General features: G+C 36.7%; 1 protein-coding gene across 5 annotated transcripts in view; it reads left to right on the top strand.

Annotated features, from left to right (window-relative positions):
• The window catches only part of LOC145675869 (uncharacterized), a 92,444-nt gene extending 69,425 nt beyond the window's left edge, over positions 1–23,019 (top strand). For 4 of the 5 annotated variants that reach the window (XM_081746643.1, XM_081746644.1, XM_081746642.1 and 1 more), the window contains exons 10-15: positions 1,770–1,985; positions 3,903–4,373; positions 8,058–8,136; positions 11,584–11,605; positions 16,332–16,384; positions 22,619–23,019. In XM_081746643.1, coding sequence (XP_081602769.1) covers positions 1,770–1,985; positions 3,903–4,373; positions 8,058–8,136; positions 11,584–11,605; positions 16,332–16,371 — 828 coding nt within the window. In that variant the 3' untranslated portion in view covers positions 16,372–16,384; positions 22,619–23,019. The remainder of the gene's footprint in view (positions 1–1,769; positions 1,986–3,902; positions 4,374–8,057; positions 8,137–11,583; positions 11,606–16,331; positions 16,385–22,618) is intronic. The other variant, XM_081746641.1, reaches the window with a different exon arrangement.
• The last annotated feature ends 810 nt before the right edge of the window (positions 23,020–23,829 follow it).

Below are 23,829 nucleotides of genomic sequence, written 5' to 3'. Positions count from 1 at the left end.
TCACAGACAGACACATTTCAATTTTTGTTATAAAAATATGTGAAGTAGAACAAAATTTGAATTTTCACCGAGTAAAGAATATTTAATATTTTAGAAGATAATGTGTAGTGAAACTATTAAATTTCAAATTAATTTCATTTCATTTCATTTCAAAGGAAACAGTAAAATAAGTTCCTAAATTTCATTTCATTTCAAAGGAAACCGTAAAATAAGTTCCTAAATTTCAGTATCCTTAAAGCAGTTTTCTGGACATTTAAACAATCCTTAATGAAGATTAACGCATTTAATGTGAGCTTTTGCTAAATTAATGACATAAAGTACAATTAATATATTCACTTTTACAATGTAGGTGGCTAGTATCGGTATTTTATTTATCCTTTTTTTTTAACTATTTAGTAACATTTAAAGTTCATAGTGTAGTAAAAAGAAATGCATTCAAGTTATAACAACTTCCAGTTTTTTTTTTTTTTTTTTTTTTTTCAAAGGACTGGAACAGATAGAAACGTACTGTTTCTTTTAAAATACACGAGCATTCGTTGTCAGTTCGTAACAGCGACAGCAGTGAGAGCAATGATTGTTTTTGATACTTACGATACTCGTAGAATGGCGTTTCCATTACAAGAACAGGAAGGCGTAATCATTCGTTTTCTCCATTTGCGTGGTGTGACACCGCTTGAAATTCATCGCCAGTTAAGTAAGACATGTGATGATAGTGTCATGGATGTTTCTACTCGTAATGTGCGTTCGTGGTTGCAACAGTGCAAAGAAGACCGAATATCGTGTGACAACAAATCAAGATAAACATGACTTCGCACAAGCCGGTGTGACGGCAGTGTGCACAGATCCTACGGGAATGCGAACTTTGGAAGGAATGTGTTCCATACTCATTCGGTGATCCTCCAAAAACAATTCTCGGTGATTCTCCACTCATTCGATAATGTCGTCAGACCGGCTTGTGCGAGGCCGAAATTGTCTTGGTTTATTGTCGCACGACATTCTGCCTTCTTGTAACTGTCGCACCCAGGAACGCACATTAGACATATCCATGACACTATCATCATATATATCTCACTCAACTTGCGATGAATTTCAAGCAGTGCCATGCCACACAAATGGAGAAAACGAGTACCGTATCAAAAAACACCACCACTCATCGCTGCCGCTAGAGTTCTGTGTGCTGTACGGTGTTGCCATGTCTGTCACGCATTGACAACGCGTGCTCGCGTATTTTAAAACAAACAGCACATTTCTTTGTGTTACCACTCCTGAGAAAAAAAAATGAGGTGTTATAACTTTAAATATACATTCATGTCCAAAATGATTGTCGCATATCTATAAGTGTCTTCTTTGTAAGAATAAAATTTGATAATGATTTTGCAGGGTACTTTTAATACTGATACTTTGTGTATAACCGGGAAATGTGGTAAATTTCATAGGAAAAGAATTATAAATACGAAAATTAGAATGAGTAAAATAAAATATTGGTGAATGGACAGGAAAGTTTTATTTTCGTTTTATTGTTCTTATTTACTACTCTTTTGACATAAAATTTGCCACATACATGTCTTTGCCGATTATACACATACCAACATTATAAGAAATACCGGGCGAATTCGTTATCATATTATATTCCTACAACAACATATTTATAGACATGTGACAATAATTTTGGACATGAGTGTACCTCGTATATGCTATGATCCTGAATGACAAAGCAACCTAATACTTTTTACTTTATTACAAAATCTGATGTATCGCTTGTTTTATAGACGACGGAACAGCTTCCTGACCAGTCTCATAGGAAAGAGGAGTACCAGAAAGAGTTGCTGAGGCAAATTGAGCAGAAGAAAAAAGAGGATGAAGAGAGGAAAATGAAAGAGAGATTGGAGGAAGAGTTGTTTATGCAACGCGTTGCAGAACAACAAGAAAAGATGAGGCGAGAGTACGAGGAAGAACAGGCCAAGAAAAGACAACAGGAGGAGGAGGTGAGTCCACTTAAAATTTAAGGTTGTTTATAACGTAGGAAGAAACATAATGCGTTATCTGTGCACATTAATTCTCATAACATAATATCAAGGTCTAAATGGAATTTGTGATCAACACTTTATCGGTTTATTACGTTACAAGTCCTGAAATTAACTAAAATAAGTAAATAAGTAAAGACTTTCGGTATAATTTACATGATAAGATGCTACAGGATGCTTATTGAATATTTAAGTAAAGAAAATCTTACTTTGTCTCCAGTGAATTCGAGATGAATTAGAACTGTTTCGATATTCGCTGATGTCTTTCGCAATAACATCTCTAGAATGCTAGATCAGTAACGCTAAGTGTAGGTAACGAATTTCTTGAAACAGCCAAATCTCCAATATTTTTAACAACTGAAGGTTTCATTTACTTTTCTCCCAGAAAATTTCTACTAGGAAGAAGGAACCCATATATGTCACCGGTATGCATCCTAGAATACAAGGTCGTCCAGAAAACAAAGACTACATAGTTATACAAAATGAAACACAATATTTGTTGGAAAAAAACAATTCTGTTACATATCTGAAACTTCCTTCACTTCTCTACATAATCACCGTCTACATTTAAACATTTGTCGTATTTGATCACATGCTTCACAATTCCCATGTTAGAGCCTACTTTTCTGCCCCTGTTCGTTAAGCCAGTTGGTCATTGCATTATCCAACTCTTCATCACTTTCAAAACATTTACCGCCCAGAAATCCACATTATCACTGCTTTCAGTTGCTGGTAAATTTCTACCAGTTTCACCTTTTGAGCGTTCAGAAATCGAGTAACACTCCTTACCTCACAGTCGGCGGGATTTATATATACTAAATGGTGATATATATATATATATATATATATATATATATATATATATATATATATATATATATATATTGACTTATTTATGAGTATATTCATAATGCGGAGCTATTAAAAGATATCGTTAGTGTATAATTTATTATTTGGTACTACTCTTTTATTGTATTCCAAATCAGGAAGTGACTCAGCAAGAAAGTAAGCTTATGCTGTATTTAAAAAATGGAAGAGAGACCGTTGGACGACGACGACGACGACGATGATGATGATGATTATTATTATTATTATTATTATTATTATTATTATTATTATTATTATTATTATTATTTTCTAAATCTAACCGTAAATTATAGTGTTCTTGAGTCAAAGAAAATCTATTTACTTAATCATGGGAAGTCAGGGAAATTAATACCAAAATCTGTGTGTGAACCGTGTATAAATTGGCCATGATTGTACTATAGCACCCCCTTTTCGAAAGCTTGTACAGTAAGAAGTCAAAAATCCGAACTAATCGGGATCACAGTTAGTTCGGATTTTCGAAAATGACATTTAGGCTTAAATATACTGTACGGTATGCTCTTTTATCGATACAGCGGTTATACAGTACATACAGTAATTGCAATACCGTACGTAAGGCTACTTACATTAAATGTTTCTGAGGAACCTGCTCGTACACTAAATTACACTGTTGTTGTAACTCACACGTGACACTTGTATAGGCATAAGGGAAAATAAAAATATGTATGACAAACAATAACGTATGAATGAGCTTTTGTAAAAACATTGACTTCACACAACCCTATAGTTGGTTTATCGCTAGCGCTAAGACAAAATGTAAAAAGCTATTAGGGACCGCGTTCGGATTATCGACGTCTTACTGTATTCTCAATTTCTCTTCCTCCAGAGCCCGTTAATGGTGGTGATAATATTTCTTTCGCATCTAAAATTTCTCTAGAATTTCCCTTTGTTTTACTTTACTTCCTTCATTCCGCCAGCTTTTCCATTATTCATTCATTTAGTGTACTGTACAGGATACGTGGAATGTTGAAGATTATTTTTTCTTTGTTTCAGAGAAAGCAAAAAGCTGAAAAATTTTCCCGAAGACAGGAAGAGCTTAAGAAAGAAGCCGAAAGACTTCGCCAAGAAGAGATCCGCAAAAGAATCGAGGATAAAAGAAGATATTCCGTGCTATCTCGTGGTCAAGAAGTACAAGAAAATCCAGAGATCAAGGTAGATGAATGTGATCAACTAGAAGATGAAAACTTCACAGTCACAGTTCAAGAAGTACGATCGACTTCTCCACCCGTTCCCTCCCACCGAGCGAAGCCTCTCTACCGCACTGGCAACAGACCCCCTCCAACAGGCTCGAGTGCGATTGATCTTCTCCAATCGAAATGGCAAGTTCCTTTGGACGAACTTCCTTCAGCGCCGAGAGAGGTCGCCGAGAAATCACCCACCAAGGTTCTTACGCAATTGGGGGAAATCCGAAGACGTCTCGAGACTGAGCAGAAACGCATGGAAAGTGCACTGCAAACTAAGAAGGTCAGTCTTTTATTATTTTATTTTTTTTAACTAATATTCTCGCATGATACATTAAGATATTCATATTGTTTACGCAAGTTATGTATAACAAAGAAAATTGCTCATATCTTACTCTTTATTTTTTATTTACCTTATATCTTATTGTTTATGTAACCTTCTTGTCTAACTGTTGAGAGGATCTTAAGATGAAATAGCCTAATGAAAATGCAATCGAGTCGAAATTTACATGCGTGTTAACTGTAAAAGCTAGGGAATGAAATATAGGGTTATTCAAAAAGCGCTCCAGTTTTGTTACATCGAATTATGAGCTTTATTGTTTCAAAACACACTAACAAAATTCATACACATATTCATCACACATTCCGATTTCAGGTATGGTGAATGACGTCGGGCATATGACCACCTCTACTGCGCTGGCACGCAATAACAGCCACACTGTCACGAACCACCGCAATGTTTTGCTCAGAACGACCACCACGACGACGCCCAGAACTTTTAAAGTTCACTGTTGAACCCATTTCAATGAACTTTTTCGTAAGTCTGTGAACTGTTGATTCATTCGGTGCCTCATTTCGCCCAAGAACCGCGCGAAGTCACCTGACAGTTGCTGCATAACTTTCTCCGTCCTGATAAAAAGTTTTCACAATTAGCACACGTTGCCCTATAGTAAACTGCTCCACGGCTAGACACAGACTGAAGAAATGCGAGAAATTCAGACTAAGGCGACAATCGGAATGTTTGTGGGTAGAGCAACAATAGGAAACAATTTCGGCAACCGAGAAACAAACACTTGCCAGACGATCCAAAACCGGCGCGCTTTTTGAATAACTCTTTATCTGGAAATAAAACACAAGGTACGTAAAAAGCTTTTATTGTATTTCCTTATACTATTCTTGCGGTTTTTAAAGTAGTGTACTGAGTTTATCTTTCCTTAAGGTGCTCGATTATGAAGAAATTATTGTCACGGACGCTCATAGATATCATCGTTAAACTTTGTCCATGATTGTACTTTTAGTTCAATATTCTTCAAAAGACATTCAACGAACAGCGAAAGGAAATGATGGATAGTTCAAAACTAAATTGTGATTAATTAATGAAATTTTTTGTCTGTAAAACTGCTGTGTAATTCTGTTTTTGAAATCGTTGCCAAGCACTGAAGTCAGCTAACTTTCACAAGTCAACGTGTAAGATCATGCATTGACAAATATGATGCCACGAGAAGTGGATGATGAGAAGTGGATTCATAGGTACACGTCTTTACGTATTTCACCGCAAATATAGGAGGTTCCATAACCTCGCTCGAGTCGAGCATCAGAACTACTGGGCTTTTCCAAAGTCAGAGTAACATCATCGAAGACCGATCAAGAAGAACAGCTTGTTATTAGTGTATATTATGTCGCTTATCAAGACTACATCAATAAGCTGAAGATACGTACCTGTTTCATATTTGTCAATGCCTAATCATGAGTCAGTGCTTGGGAAATTTCAAATAGACACTACTGACACACATTAAAACATTCCCCACAAATCCTATTCTTTCATTTCAATAGAAAAGATTACGGTTGGTGTAAAGGGACGAGCTTTGCCGGTAGATGTCACTACAGTCTTCGTATCTCACTTATGTATTTTTTACCTTTCATGAAAATTCAAGATTTCTCTTATAAATTTCGACCTAGAGACTTCAAATTTTTACAGAAGAAACTTCATAACCTATTGAAGACAACAATCCGTGCCGATTTTTTATTTAGAATTTTCTTCATTGTTGAAATAGTTATATTATTAAAGGTTTGGATATCCCTTTCAACAAACAAGCCATTTCAACAATGAAGAAAATTCTAAATAAAAAAATCGGCACGGATTGTTGCCTTCGATAGGTTATGAAGTTCCTTCTCTAAAAATTTGAAGTCTCTAGGTTGAAATTTATAAGAGAAATCGTGAATTTTTGTGAAAGGTAAAAAATACATGAGGGAGATACGAAGAATGTAGTGACTATCGGCAAAACTTGTCCCTTTAAACCAACGTTAATCATGAATATTGGTGTACGAAATTATCGATGTCTAGATTATTAAGAAATGATACCTCTTGCGTACGTCCCATTCTATGTAAATTATAGATAATTCGCATAGCCGCATTATTATAGTCTTTTCGAAAGGTGTTCTACTTCTTTCTGTTTGTAACAATGCAAGTAGAGGTGTCAGATAAGTCCTAAATAATCCGTTTTGATAATTCCAATTAGTTTGCAATTAGGAACTATTTAGAAAGCAGTTATCATATTTGACACTACTACTGAAACTAGACTGCCTGCTACCAGATATATTGTGAATAGATTTCCACTAATGAAGTTTTTTCATTGAACACTAAAAATCTCCTACTGTTGTTGTTTGCCAATTGAACCTGCTAGCGGGGACCGCGGTGGCTCAGTGCTAGAATTCACTTCTGGTGCATGGGGTCCCTGGTTCGATCTCAGATCGAGCCAAGTGAACTTTGAGGTTGAAAACACCGTGTGCGTGTGTTTCCTCGGGGTTCTTCCGTTTCCTCCAACTCTTCATTCCACCATTTCATTCATTTCTCATCATCGTCTCCTTTAGCCTAACCGGCATAAGCGTAGGACGTAAAACTCGAAAGATTTCATATCATTTCATTTAAACTGCTAGCGAAATATCTACAATTCAACCATCTTTAGAAAGCTTTTAAGTTGTAACGAACAATGAGAAACATTGTCAGATAAAAGAGAAAATGTTCCGTTGAAGAGATGCACATATACAACAGTGCAGCTATGTTAACCAAATTAACTGAAAGCTACTGTGGAAGTACGTGTAATAACAAACATTTCTTAATTGAATTTACTGCTTTTTTTGACCCCAACAACAGTTAAAGATTATTTATGGTGTTCAATGAGTGAACTTGATTAGTGGAAGCGTATGCTAGTATGGAAGTGTTAACTGATAGTACAATTTTTAATTACGTGTTTTATGTCATCGCATTTTTCTAAATATTGGTTATAAACTAATTGTAATTACCTAAGGGATTAGTCAGGACTGATGGCTTTCTATTTGTAATATTACAAACGGAAGAAGAAATCGGAACAGCTTTCGAAATGTTGTATGAATATTTCTTAACAATCAGACTCTCGGGAGACAGGACTTTAAAAACATTCTTCCAAGAAAAATCACAAAACGAAATTTAAAAATACAGGTTTAAGCAACGTTGATCAAAATTGGATACTTGTCGTCGGTATACACACATGAAAACTTTTACATGTCATAATTAACTAATGAAAGGAATTAATCTGAATGGCGAGAGTAAAAGCACTTTAAAAGGAAATGAAAAATAAAATAAGATGAAAGAAACCGTTAGTGAAAACCTTTAAGCAAGTAATAACATTTCACCTTTGCTTTTCCCATTTTAGTATATAATATTAGGATGATTTATTATAGTTTTACATTGAGAATCTATTATTATTATTATTATTATTATTATTATTATTATTATTATTATTATTATTATTATTATTATTATTATTATTATTATTATTATTATTATTTAATGAAATCTATGTAGCAATTCGAATGGTATTCATTTGTAAAAGGCGTAATTTTAATTAGCTGTTTGTGTAAAAATCTCTCTTTGTTGCTATAATTCGACGTTGCTACTTAAAACTATTCTTTGTGACTTGTTTTACAGGCAATGGAATCTCAGGAGGCCCCTCCATCAACGTCAGTGGCAGTCCCAAAAGAAGACGAAGAGGTTGCTAAGCTTAGTGGTGAGTAATTTTTCCGAGCGTTTTCTAAGGGAAAAAAGCCCTTGAATCTTGTCGTGTACTAAGCTAGTCTAATCAAATTTATTGGTAAGATTAACTAATACTCACCGATAATGTGGCCTGAAAATCCTACTAATGGTATTTTTAGTATAATTTGGGAAGAAAATTATCACTCAAGCGTTATAAATCCAATCCACTGAGTGTGATCCTAGTTCGTCTATTTTCACTTTGTTTCATTGTTTTCATTCACATTCACCTTGCAGTAATGTTTTGCATCGTTTAAAATGATAAATAAAAGGAACCCGTAATGGGATTTGAACACAGGTCGCCTGGTTGCGTCACACACGTTACCTGTACTCCACAGCAAACAGCGGTAACTTTATTAGATATTTATCTTGTAATGTACCATTCGGTGTTACTTCGTCGTCATATCTTTCCCAGGTTCTATCGCGGAAACAAGGCCCCGGAGGTTGAAGGTTATCTTATGGTTTCGTCTTCTTTTTACATCTATCATCATTCCTGCTGAGCACAAGCGCAAGTTTTAGACCACCCAATATATGTTCTTCCGTTCCCTAATCTTAATTTATTTCTCCGATCATAGATAGAATATCTTAACAATAGAGTTGAACGACAGTAACAGATATTTTTCCCTCTTAGTTAACTCATATTGTAAGCATCAACAAAGATCAGCATCGTCGTGTTCAGCTCGCTATGTGGCACAACAGCTGATACTAACGCTAACAACAACCTGTCACACGTATATATCAGTTGTTGTAAAAATGGCGCCCACGGACAACGAAACACTATTCTTCAGGTCAAAATAAAGGAAAAGTGCTATATAATGATTTACCCTCTGGGGCGTCCTGTAGCCGCTATGCAAAATTAAAAAAAAAAAAAAAATCACTATGTGGAAACGTGGATTAACTTGAAACCATTAACAGTGCTCTACGAATAAATCAAGTAGTTATATCGAGTGTTACATTAATAAGTGGTTCTAGTGTGAATGTCTGTTGACTTTAACTGCCATCTGGAAAGAATCGATGTAACTATTAGATGGATTGGTAGATATACTCTATGATTCTTTATCTGCGACGTTTGCCAAATAGTGTAATTAAGGGGTGTAGATGCAAAAGTGGCAATCTCCAATTTTTTGAGAAATTGAGTTAGAGGTGGGTCTGTATTGTTTTAAGTGTCCCGACCGAGCGGTGAAATCTGTTTGGATCACAACCTACATCCTCCCAGTAAAAACTGAAAGCGAATATCACATTTTTTGCAAAACTTGCAATCTCCACTATCCGGTGCGGTTCAAAAGTGACAATCTCCACTTCAGCCAATCAGAGGCCCGCTGGCGTCAGACGTTGCCATGGCGATCGTGTCGCTTGCCTGGAATCGTTCCAAACTTCTTCACTAGTTTGTAATAAGTCAACAAGTCTGTACTAGTTCACTAGTCCACGTTCATTTTCAAAACTTGCAATCTTCAATTTTGAAACAGTAATTACAAAAAGTGAGGGACTTCGTCTGGGGAAAATTTATTTTCAACCCTCTAATATTGCTACGATCTACTATGCCAAAAAAATCTGTACGTTAAAATCTTATGGGGTTTAAGAGACATCAATTAATCGCTCGTCCTGAAAAATTCGGCCGAGTGGAGATTGCCACTTTTGCATCTACACCCCTCAATTCTAGTCTCCAGACGAGGATCTGATAAGTATAAAATTATGTATATTTTTCGCTTTATTTGGACTTGTAGAATGGTGCTCTGCAGTCCGTGGACGCCATTTTTAGAACACCCGATATATATATATTAGGCTTCCTATTTGTGAAGGTTTATATAATGTTAGTTAATATTAACGAAGTCTGTAGTAATCATTTCCAATTACCCAGTGTATGGCGTAGAAGCATGTTTTTTACAATCAGAGAAATCTCAGGGAGAAAAATCTTAAGCATGCAAGGGGTGAGTGAGAGATAGGAAATACGTAGTGTTGTTAAAATTACCCGAATATTCGTTTTCAGTATTCGAATAATCAATTAATCGGACATGCGAATAATCCATTATTCAAACATGGGAATAATTCATCCATTATTCAAACATGGGAATAATTCATCCATTATTCAAACATGGGAATAATTCATCCATTATTCAAACATGGGAGTAATCATCCATTATTCAAACATGGGAGTAATTCATCCATTATTCAAACATGCGAATAATCCATTCGAATTTTAACAGCACTAGTAAGAAAATGGAATGAACAGATCTTTGCAGTGTACACGTAGTAATAAATTCACGAGTAAATGCTTCCAAAACCATCACCTACGCTGTCGATGTGCTTATTTTCCTGTCATCAGTTGCTGTCTTCTATCAACGCCACGTTTCCTGCCTGCTCCTTCCCCTCTCCGTGCGGTTTACCTAGAAGATCAGCAAACTGTGGCGTCATAGAGTATTACGTTGGAAGTGGATTCTTTGTAGTAAATAAGTACTTTTTTAAAATTATTTATTTGTCGTTTAGTATGTTAAAAATGTTTGGTATTGAACAAAGCGATTATATGTTTCTCAGATTTTTTTCATGTATTGCTATGTAATGTACAAGGGTTGTCCAAAAAGTAAAGAACGTTTTGACGTGGTTAAATAAAAACAAAAGTTATCAGTACAAAATTTTACTTACAAAGCCACAGGAACTTACTCCATTTTTCTATGTAATGGCTATAGTTGTCAAAACACTTGTTATAACATGGGACCAATTTTTCAATGCCGATGTTATACTCATCTGTCGCCAAAGATTTGAGCCAGACTGTCACTGCTTGCTTGAATTCCTCATCGTTTGCGAACTGTTTTCCACTCCGAAATTCCTTAAAGCTTCGCGAATAAGTGAAAATCACTTTGTGCCAAGTCAAGGCTGTAAGCAGGATGACCAAAGATTTCCCACTTCAGACGTTGAAGTTCGTGCTGATGCACGAGGCCGGGCATTATCATAGATCAACAACACTTTTGTTGACAGCATTCCACGTCTCTTGTTTTGGATGGCGCGTCAAAGTCGTTGGAGAGTTTCACAATAGGATTCTGAGTTTATTTGTTGCTCCTCTTGGCATGAACTTTGTACGTCACATTTCGCGAGAGTTTTGATTGGCGCCGGCAACTTGAATCGCTGCGTAAACAAGTAGCATGACTGCACAGCATTGAGACTCGGCTCACACTGAGGTGAAGGAAGAAGCTAACTACAACGCACGGGATCGTAGCAGTGTTGGTGGGGGAGGTCGGCGCCGCGCGCGATGCGCAGTCTTTCTTTCCTTTCTGGACGACCATCGTATAAGCGAACCTGAATTATCTCAAGTCCTGCTTTATCTTCTGTAAATATAGTTGTCATAATTGGCGAGAATTCAAACTTCTGGCCCTAAAATCAATAATTTTAACATATATGTTTTTCTATTTCTTTTCTATCGCAATCCCAGGATTCCAACCGGTGTATCGACGGTAAGTTATTGCTGAAATAGACTCTATAACTACTAAAAAGAAAGAAAAACAAAATCTCATAAAACAATTTGTGCTAAATTTGTAAAGAAATAGATTTAAAATTTATTGAAGTAAGCTTCTACTATTCAGCAGGACCTTTATTAATGTGTTCAGTGGTGTACGCAGAATTTCGTCAAGGGGGAGCGGGTTCAAGCACTTAATCTTATCCCTTTAGGACACGCGTGATTTTCATATATATATATATATATATAACACCGACAACGTTTGGGAGGTGATTCCTGACACCAAGATAAGACAAAAGGTATAGACCAACTGAGTGCACAAATCCGTCATTTCGGAATACAGACTGCCGAAAACATGAAAAATGGAACTTTAAATATCCATAGCTCCAAAACTATGGGACCTACCGTAGTCGGGTCAAGACTTCAGGTAGGAAATAATATGTGTTGTCAAATCATCAGATCATACACGCACTTTCACAAGAGAAAAGGTAAGAAGAGAATTACAGTAAGTATCCCTGAACCAAAGGCAATTTCTGATAGGGGAGTAGATTTGCTTTATTGGTTTGATTAGAAGTACCGCACAAAAATTCGAGGAAAGAAGTGTTTCCTTTAATAACAAATTCTGTTGATGTTCCTGTAGTGAATACAGATACATTATACTCATCAGTAAATGGAAAAATTCCATTCCTGACATTCCGTTGGATGATGGTTCGAGTGTACCTAAGGCTAAGCTCTTTATCAGACAGTAACATGCAGGCGAGGCCATCCTATCGAAAAGAAAGAAAGAAAAAAAAATAGTCCACAATATTTTCGAAAAGATCCTCTTGGATACTCCATACAAAGAACAGATGAGAGAAAGCTAAGAAAACGTTCAGTGTGCAAGAAAAATGTTCGCAAAATGTGTCGCAAATGCATTGTTGGTTTCAAAATATGGCACAATAAACAAGACTTTGTGCAAGGTACAAACAAAAATATTATTTCACGTGTAAGAAAATTCAGCGATAGTTATAAGGCAGAATTGGCCTAAAAGAATTTTTTTGTAGTAAATTTACACGCTTTTACCTATGATCCCCAAATGAGAATCAACCAATAAATAGCTGTTACGAACAAACTATGGTATTTTTTCTGCTTTCATCAATATATTTAGGATTAGGTAATCATTTGCAAGATTTTAGTATAGAAAGAAATTTAAAAAAAAAAAATGGACGTATCATCCAAGTGCTCCAGAATCTGCCAGTCGCTAATGTGTACTTTCAGTAGCAGATAATAGGCAGGGTTACGTATTCGCAGGGTTAATAATATCGATTTTCTTCCACTGTCGATAGTTTCTGGAGACATAAGTAATAAGAGTAGTTGATCGTATCACGTAATTTCTATTTTTAAAAAATCTTGCTTTTTTTCCTCTTTTTGAACGGTTGCTGTACAATTTTCAAATCGCTTATCGACAAAATTGTTCCGATTTAAGTACATTTCATGACGGATATGGGCAATATAATATTGTCGATGTAACAGTTGTATCAGTCATAAAGAAAATCCTGAATGTAGAGAATTTATTTCCCATGTGTAATCATATTTTTAAAAATAGTAGGTGTAATACAAACGACCTGGGGAGCATATAATGTAAAATATATTACTTTATTAGGAAATCTTTGTTTTACGTCCCACGGTTATGCTGGTTAGGCTAAAGGAGACGGTGATGATAAGAGATGAGTGAAATGGTGGAATGAAGAAAGTGGGAGGAAACGGGAGAACCCCGAGAAAACCCACGAGCACGGTGTTTGTCCACCACAAAATCCACACGGCGCGAGCTGGGATCGAACCAGGGACCCCAAGCACCGGAGGTGAACGCTCTACCACTGAGCCACCGCACCCCCTACTTTATTAGTGTTAGCAGTCCAGTTTATACGAGGGTTAAACAGAAAGTATGGTTACAAAACCTGCAGTGAAACGTATACATTATTTCATACAACCAATACAACGAAAAGATGGTACATACATTAGGTTTTTTTTTTTTTTTTTTTAATGCATATTCTTTATATTGGTTGAAGTATTTTTGGCGTCGTGGGATAAGTTTGAAGATTCCCTCCTGGTAACAACCTTATCCTTACAGGTTCAGCCACGTTGTCACGAAGTGTTTCACCTTCTCGTCTGAAGCGAAGCGACAGTCTCCTATGTGCTCTTTCAAGTGCGGGACCAGGTAGGAAAGTAGCTTGGAGCGAGGTCCTCCTCCTGTTGTCCTCACTCAGCTGCTCCACGCGAGCTGTGTTCAAACCTATTGATGCCGTGCTAGGTTGGCCACTGCGCTTCTCGTGAGTGACGTTTTCTCTACCACAGGATGTCTATCGGTCAGGAAAGTCATGAAAAAGTCACGAAATTAGAAAACGGTCATGAAAGACAAGAAAAAGTCACGAAATTTAGCTTTTGGGTCACGATTTTTTTAAAAATCTGTATAAATATGAGTATACACTGGAAAATTTTGTTCTATGAAAGGTCAAAATTTTCCATAAAAATGTCTATGGTCGGCTTTAGATGCTACCACGCAAAGCACGCTTCTATCGCATGCATGAAAATTCGGCCCAATTCGCACCCAAATTCACTCTTGAAAATGTTGCCAAATTTTATGGTTTGGGAAAGAAAGGGTCACGAAAAGTCACGAAATTTCATTTTAAAATTTTAGTAGACACCCTGTACCAGCCGTAAACTTTCGACACCATTCTATGACATACTGACGAGACACTATAGTCTCTTCGTAAACATCTACCAGCTGTCGGAGAATTTCAGCCGCGGTTATATGTTTCACCCACAAAAGTCGATTAACTGAGCAGACTTCTTCGCGAGACCAGTTTTCCAAACGAGTCGCCATTTGTGTTTACCTACAACTAGCGCCATCGGTGGCGGGTGGCTGGAAATCTGCACAGTTGCCAACTCCATGTATTAAAATTACCCGATACTCCTCATTCCTCTATAACAGACGAAACTCCAGAAGTATTGGCTTTGTAACCTTAATTTTTGATCCTCCCTCGTATCATTAAGACGTGAAAAACAAGCCAAAAAATTGTTAGTAGATTGCAACGATGATGTTGAAGAATGCAGTAGGTAAGAGGAAAGAGGGGAAAATGATCTTGGGACGGCAGTTCTAAATTAAACGACTGAAGGAAATTTGTATTGAAATTGTATTGATCATGATTTTGTACATTACTTATGGACATGTATTAACTGGCAATTAAGTTTTAATATTGAACTTATCTCAGAAAGTATCGTAGTATTAATTTACCAAATATTTTCGACGGGTTCTTGTATCTTCCTCAGCGATTAAATCAAAACTTCAGTGGAGCTGTATTCTCCTCTCAAAAAACGTTAATTGACTTTAAGAATGTTTTCTTATACTTTTTCGAAAATTCCATTCTTTTTATATTTTCTTATATTGAACTACTTATATTTATTTATTTTTGCACTTACAAGATGGTGACCAGAATATGCACCTAAACGATACCAATAAAATTTTTCCAAAACTTAAAAGTTAGTGTCACGAGATCTGAACAGGCCCGGCTGTACCATATGTGCAACACGTGTATTTGCAACGGGGCGGCCAAATTTCTCATAATTATATTTTTTAAAAATAAATATTTCTTGTTGGAAACAGACTTCATGATGATGGTAGTTAAATTTACCAAGATGATCTTCTACTTGAATACTACATTCATAAACCATGATTAAGTCGCGTTAGTTTAAGGTGACATGGACAGTGCTAAAGCAAATGGTCAAATATATCCCAGTATGAATTGCTTGATTATTGTCAAATACAAGAACTAAATTCTCGAACAGTGGGAAACCCGGGTTCGATTCCCGGGGGGAGCTTATGTTCGGATTCCACGTTAATCAGTAGGTCCACGTCTCATATAGCCTTTCTGCTGAACGGGACGTTAAACTCAAAATAACTCAACTCAATTTTCGAACAGTAGTGAACACCTGTGCCATTTACTTAATTATCACAGTTTTGATATGAAAACTAGTGTTGTCGTTGTTACAAACAAGTTCCTTATCATTGAAGGTGGATAACAGTTTTTAGCAGATGTAGAAGGAAAATCAAGAAATAAAGATAAAACAGTTAGTTGCACTGGAATTGCAAACTGATATATTGAGATTGAAGCTCGATATTGAATTCTATAAATAGGATGACTATCTATTAAAAGGATTATAGGCGTGTTTGCTTTACCTTTCACTAACATAATAGATTATTATTTAAAGAGAAAAAACAGGCACAACGAAATTCTATTTATAGTGTTTAGGCCTTTCTGAGTGCGAGTGCTCTTTCCCTCCCCTTCGTTGTTCGTGATGGAGTAGCATAATTAAAATCGTAGCTTTTAAGATTTATTGTTTCTGGAGAAAGGGGGCGACAAATGATGGCTTGCACTGGGCGGCAAATTGCCTAGGGCCGGCCCTGGATTTGAAATGTTGAGGTTTCGATTCAGCCGCTGAGAAAGATAGGAGAACCTATCGAAATTGTTCGGCAATTTCATATTACCACGCTTTCTGGAGTAATGAACAATCCTGTTAGTTTTCCCGCATACTATTTTTACGCTTAAAATTATCTCCATGAAGATGGTAGCGGAATGCAGATATACAGAAGTATGCTGAGATAATTATCTTAATATGCTTGGTTATCTTACAATCTAATTAATTGATTAATAGAAAAATTAATGATTCTGTTTTGTTTCTTTCAGACATCCGAAAATCATTATAACAGGACTGATGAATGGCTAAACAAAATGCACAGGTATGTTTTCGTACGAAAGAGGTGACTTAGCTTAGAACAACACTTCATGTCTTCCTTGTAACTTGACGGGTCGCCGCACAGAGGGAGGCAAAGCCATTTTTGCCATGGGGTGTGTGTGCTACCGTATTGGGACGGAAATGAACCCCTGATCTTTAAAATTCAAAGGTGAAATAGAAAATAGACTACCTGAGTATAAAATGCTTCTGTGAAATTCAAGAGAAATCAAAAGTCAATTAGATTCAGGCAAATAATAATGACTTTATTTTACGATGTACCACGTATCTAGTATTTAGAAAACAATTTTATGTTATTTTTAGTGGCAGATTATTGAACGCATTACAGTGATTCGGAAACCATCTTAAAATTTAGGTTCACGTCTCGTATCACCTAGATGCTGTAAAAGGGCGTTAAATTTCCATGAACAAATTTACATTCTACAGGACGTCAGTGTGGTGTAGGATGCATATACATATACAGTAAAGCTCCAATTATCCGCGAGTGCCGCGAATTTTTTATTTTATTTGATTTTATATTATTTTATTTTACCCTGCTGCAACACACAATTATTTTTCATAAGTAGTCGCTACGAACATCTTTTTCTCTTCAAAAAAGTGCCACGGTCACTTCCAACTTTTTCTGTATTACCGTACAGTCTGAAAATGGCTTTTGCTGTTTATTAAGTGTCCAACACACATGTAACACTGCTTCTGCAGATTTTTGTTGCTCGCTCATAGAGCTATTTAGTAATGCCGTGCACTTTTGTAAAAAGCTAGATATGCCTCGAGTTTTTCTTGACGAGCTTCACTACCCAGAGGAAAATTTTTATGGAACTGCTGATGAGTCGTTTTGTAGTGTCGCTTTGAATGTGCTCTTTTAACAAGAGCGACAGTTTTGTTGCATATGAGGCAAACCGGAACAGTTTCAGGTCTATCAGGCAGTGTAAAGCAATATTGTTGAGTCCACTTAGTCAAAAAAGTCCTATTTTCACTATCAAGTTATACGCTTTTTAGGATCCATATCGATAAAAAAAAAGTTATAAGTGTCAACAATAACAAAACAATTTAATAACAGCTCCGTACAAGATAGCAAGAACAACTGACGAAGTAAAGGGCTCTGGCTACATGAGCTGCCCACCTGAGCCTCCTAGACTTGATGACCCTAACAATGTTTGGTAAACGGTATAATTTATGTAGTTCTTCGGTATAAAGTTTCCGCCATTCTATATTCCCGTTTCTCTTGGGTCCGAATATTCGTCTCAGGATCTTGTTGTCAAATACTTTCAGTCTACGTTTTTCCCTCAGAGTAAGCGACCATGTTTCGCAACCATACAGTACAACAAGCATGATTATCGTTTTATACATTTTATACCGAAAAAAGATGTCCAAAAAATTATATAGGGTGTTAATGAACTATACCGACAAACTGTAAGAGGTGATTCCTTACATCAAAATAAGAGAAAAAGTTCATATGGACCTATGGCGAAAACTGCATAGTTTCAGAGCTAGGGCTGTCCAAAATCGCGAAAAAGCCAAATTTCAACAGGCCCTATTTCGAATTCGAGAGACTGTGGATGGTGGTCCTTATCAGCGTAAAGGAAGTCACGAATACGAAATCTAAAATTGCATATTTCATTAATGTTCAATTGGTGGACAGAGTATTCCGTACAGGGTGAACTTCCCAGACATACCATCAACCGAATTTTAAGATATGCTCTGGCTTTAAGATTGGTCCAGAGTAGGCAAATGATAAGCCTTGATAGCAGTGAACACGGAATCATTTGGCGCAATGTTGAAAGTGTTAAGGATCGTCAGGAGCACGGTCTCTCGTACTCGGAGAAACGCATGCTGCGATGTTTTCTTTCACACTTGTGAAGAAAACGTGAAATATACCGTGACGAAATAAATCGCATCTCACGTTATTCCAAACACAAAAACATGGAGTTCCGCGCTCCTAACACTTCCAACTTCCCTCCAAAGCATTGGATGTCCAATGTTGTCAAGGCTTTACCTCCTGCCTATTTTGGACCCTCCTTGAAATCAGGGTATATCTGAAAATTATTTTGGGAGCATATCTGAGAATTATACCCTGTTGGCAATACCCTGTAACCTTATTGAAAATTGATAAAATATACACTTTTGGATTGTGCGTACGTGGCTTCATTTACGCTGATAAGAACCACCATCTACAGTTTCTGGAATTCAAAATAGGGCCTATTGAAATTTAGCTTTTTCGCGATTTTGGATATCTGAAAGTATGCACTTTTCGCCATAGGTCCATATGAACTTTTTCTCTTATTTTGAAGTGAGAAATTACTTCTTACAGTTTGTCGGTATAAATAGATGTTATATGATATTCAGTTGAAAATGTGGATGAGTGAATGTTGATGCGTAGTTTTCGGAAAAGTGAAAGCTACAATAATTACTGATGCTATACAATAATCACGCAACCTATTACTATGGAATTTATACGGAAGTATATACAGGGTGTTTGAAATCAACAACGACAATGTTTGGGAGGTGATTGCTTACACCAAGATAAGACAAAAAGTATAGACCAACCTGGGTGCACAAATGCTTCTTTTTGGAGTTACAGGCTGCCGAAAACATGAACAAATAAAATATAAAGGCCCATAGCTCCAATATTATGGGACTTACAGTAAGCGGATCAAGACTTCACGTAGGAACTAATATGTGCGCTATCCAAAAATGCATGTTTCAGAATTCTAAGGTACTCACACAACAATTTTTATAGAGGTAATTGGGCTACGGGCATATAATTTGAGGTACTCACCAACTACCTCTATAAAAATTGTTGCGGAACTACCGCAGGATTCTGAAACATGGATATTTAGATAGGGCACATACTAGTTCCTAAATAAAGTCTTGACCCGACTGTGGTAAGTCCCATAGTTTTGGAGCTATGAACCTTTATATTTCATTTTTTCATGTTTTCGGCAGCCTAAAACTCCGAAAGGAAGCATTTGTGCACCCAGGTTGGTCTATACTTTTTGTCTTATCTTGGTGTCCGGAATCACGTCCCAAACGTTGTCGGTGTTGTTTTGAAACACCCTGTATATACCCCCATCAAGCTTTTCACTATGATACTAGAGCGAGAACTATACAATGTGATTAATGAGATGTATCCTAAAATTGATAAACATTCAAACTTCATTTTTTTAGTTAACTACAGTATTAAGAAAAACTGAAACATATTAATCGACAGATGACATCAAATCGATCAAATTTGCATGCTTTGAGAGTAAATTCCAGTGCACGATTTTTGAAAAAATCGAGAACTAATTTCCATGGCACTTAAAGGTATGTCGCTAGTTGCTAATAGTAATTAATAGTCTTTTTTATTATTATTTATTCTGTTAGAACAGGCGGTTTATTAATTTGCGTACTGCATATGTAAAAGAAATACACTATTAACGTATTATCTAGTATTCTTTGCTTTTTTTGTATTTTCAGTTCTTCTCTTCCCATAGAAGAAAGAAAAGCTTTTTGTGTTGGCGCGAAACTCTGTTTTGTGTTGCGTTAATACTATTACTGCACTTCTATTATTTTTTCCCCCTGAATTTGCTGTAAATTTTTTATTTTTCCATCTTTTTTTATTACAACTGATAATATTCTTCCCTCTTTCTGCTTTTCTGCCCGTTGTATCATTACATTATTATCTTCGAAGCACAATAGAATTTGTATATCGATTTTATTATTATTCAGTGTGTTATTTATTTATTAAATTTTCATGACCGCGGTGGCTCAGTGGTAAAGCGTTCACCTCTGGTGCTTGGGGTCCCGGGTTCGATCGCAGCCCTCGCCAAGTGAACTTTGTGGTGAACAAACACCGTGTGCGTGGGTTTCCTCGGGGTTCTCCCGTTTCCTCCCACTTTTCATTCCACCATTTCATTCACTACTCATCATCACCGTTTCTTTTAGCCTTACCGGCAATACCGTGGGACGTAAAACTCAACGATTCCATTTCATTTTAAATTTTCATGATTAATGACAATTGATCATATGTACTATTGTTCTGCGAAAAGGAGGGAATTTGTGTTATTATTCAGTTTAAAATCTTTGGTCGTCGCCAATTCTGTCGAAGAATTTAAAGCTTAAAATGTATAAAACAATAATCATGCCTGTTGTTCTGTATGGTTGCGAAACATGGTCACTTACACTGAGGAAGGTATTTGAGAACAAGATCCTGACACGAATATTCGGACCCAAGAGGAACGGGAATGGGGAAAGGCGGAAACTTCATAAGGAGGAACTACATAATTTATATGGTTTACCAAACATTGTTAGGGTCATCAAGTCTAGGAGGCTCAGATGGGCAGCTCATGTATCCAGAATGGAAGAAAGTAGAAACGCTTTCAAAGTTATAACTGGAAGTTCAATCGGAAAACGACCATTAGGAAGACCTAGGCGCAGATGAGAGGACAATGTGAAGATGGATCTCGCAGAAGTAGGAATACAAAGTATAAACTGGATCCAGTTGGCTAAGGATAGAAGTCAGTGAAGAGCTTTTGTGAACGCGGCATTGAACCTTCGGGTTCTATAGATCATAAAGTTAGTTAATATTGTTGTGTTGGTAGTACTGAATGTTGATATACAGAAGGAAACTATTAAGATTTAGAATTAATTTATTACCACAATTTCTTTTACTTCTTCTTGTTATGATTTGAGATGAAGAATTTGAACTTGCAACTGCGTTTTAATAGTTTTAACTGTGTCGGTAGAAATATTTATAGCTCAGCAGAGGAGTAGAGTTTTTTTATTTGATTTTTAATCTCCGGTAAGTGTTACATATAACTTTCTGCAACGTCCTATTGAGGGAAATTGGCACAATGCTGTTTGCAAGTGGTATAATATATCAGTTTTGCTAACGCGGTGTGCCAAGATCCCAAAAATGACATGATCCTTTGTTATTTTTTTAAAAAAAAGTCCTAAAAAAATATTAAACCCAAGGTGAACCGAATGTAAAAACTCGGCGTGCAAAACTGTGAAACACAGCCTGTGTTACCGAGGCAAGTTTATCCCTGGCCACAAAATTTCCTTCAGATCCGACTAATCGTTACCGAAAAATAAAGTATCACACGTATGCAAACATACAGCTCGAGTGAAACTGTCAGCTCACGTATGTTTAGGCCAAGAACGAACAATTGTTTTTCAATGTTGTATCATCCCACAAGTCGTCAATAACTTAATTATACGAGAGTAAGTCAATAAGTATGTGCAATCAAGTTTCATTATTTGTTACCCCACACGCACAGTATTTTTATTCATATCATTTTTCAACATACCCAGCCTACTTTTCAATGCATCTGGTCCACCGTTACATAAACTTTCCGTTACCCTCCGCAGAAAGGTTTTTGGTTACGCAGTAAACTACGAATGCACCGTTTGGTTCGTTGACCGGAGCTGAATCGACAGTCTCTGAGAGCATCTTTAAGTGGACCAAACAGATGATAATCTGACAGGGCGAGATCAGGACTGTATACAGAATGCTCCTACACCTCGAAACACAGCGTCTGAAAGATTCTCACACGATTTCGCTTGTGCGTTTCATCTAGTTTTTTTCAGAACCCATCTCGCTCAGACTTCGTGAAAGTTGAGGATGTTATGCATGGTATCATATATAGTACCGTGACTCTCCTGCATATGGGTTGCCACTTTATCAACAGTAACTCATCTGTTATTCAGAATCAAGGCACAGACTCGTTCAACAATGTCATTAGTTATTGCTGTTGTTAGACACCTTGCTCTTTCCTCATCCTTCATGTTCGTTCGATCATTTTTGAACTGTTCAGTCCACTGGTAAACACTTCGTTGTGGCAATACATTGTCCCCGTATTGTGCTGAAAATCTTCTATGAATTTCCGCTCCGGGTAACCTTTCATACCACAAAAAATAATAACAGAACGTTGTTCTTCGTTGGTCCACACAGAATGTGGCGCGACCATCTTTACTTCGCAATAGTGCAAAGGGAGCTAATATAATAACGTTGCAACCTACTACAGGCGGAGCCAACAGTGACACCTAGCGTCTGGTGAGCAGAAAATGCCGTTGAACCAACCTGAAAAGAAATAGAAAATCATTGCAGTTACTTATTGACTTACCGTCGTAAATAGCACATTTTTATTTATTATTATTAATATTTATACTTATTTTTGGGGTAATTTCGCTGTATCTAATTATACTTTTTTTTTTTTTTTTTACTTTACTTTACTTCCAGGACTAATTATTTGTACAACTGTAGCGTAGCCACTGCTATCTCGTAATGCTTTGGAAGCACGTAATTAGCAGTATGTGATAACATTGTGATATCTGTTTATAAGGTTCCAGTTATAGTACTTGGAATTTATCCGGTGACATTGTACTTTATAATTCTTAACGTGATTTAATTGAGATGACCAGGAATGAACTAACATTTGTTCAGTTCAGTGTGTAAATATATTTAACATATCTGTATATTATATGAGAAACATTTATTTTGTACAAGATGAAAGAGCATTTTATTGTTTGTAATAAGAAAGATTGGCATATTGTTATTTGTGACTATTGTTGCGTATATTATTGTCTGTGGACGAGACACGTTTTGTACTAATGTAATACAAATAAAGTTGCAAGTAATAATTTGATGTGTCATGTGGTATACTGAAAATTTCATTCCTATGTAGAGTCACTTTCAGTAAATGGAAGCGACACCTAGCGTGAAGTGAATTATACCATTGGTCGTATAAATATATGTATAGTGAACGTTTGTGTTGAATGCCAAAAAAAAGTTCGGCCTACTGGGAAGGCACAATCAGTCGAGAAAGTGTAAAAAGCTTTCTCAGGCCAGCCATCCTGAATGAGGTTTTCCTGGGGTTTTCTCATTCACACCAGGCAAATGCTGGGGTGGTACCTAACATATAGGTCCCAGGCCGCTCCCTTCCTTCCCTTTCCCCAGATGGTGTGCTCATCGAGGGACGTCATCCCTCAAACGTGACGGGCAAACATGGCCATAGATGCCGAAAGCCCAGAAATCTAATTCCTAATCCTAATCCTAGTGACGGACTAACATGGCCATAGATGCCGAAAGCCCAGAAATCTAAATCCTAATCCTAGTGACGGGCTAACATGGCCATAGATGCCGAAAGCCCAGAAATCTAATTCCTAATCCTAATCCTAGTGACGGCCTAACATGGCCATAGATTCCGAAAGCCCAGAAATCTAATTCCTAATCCTAGTGACGGACTAACATGGCTATAGATGCCGAAAGCCCAGAAATTAATTCCTAATCCTAATCCTAGTGACGGCCTAACATGGCCATAGATGCCGAAAGCCCAGAAATCTAATTCCTAATTCTAGTGACGGACTAACATGGCTATAGATCCTAAAGCCCAGAAATCTAATTCCTAATCCTAATCCTAGTGACGGACTAACATGGCCATGGATGCCGAA

This window comes from Thermobia domestica, chromosome 18 (assembly GCF_964235325.1).
Source record: "Thermobia domestica chromosome 18, izTheDome1.hap1.1, whole genome shotgun sequence".
NCBI lineage: Eukaryota > Metazoa > Arthropoda > Insecta > Zygentoma > Lepismatidae > Thermobia > Thermobia domestica.
This window is presented reverse-complemented; position numbering and strand designations above follow the sequence as displayed.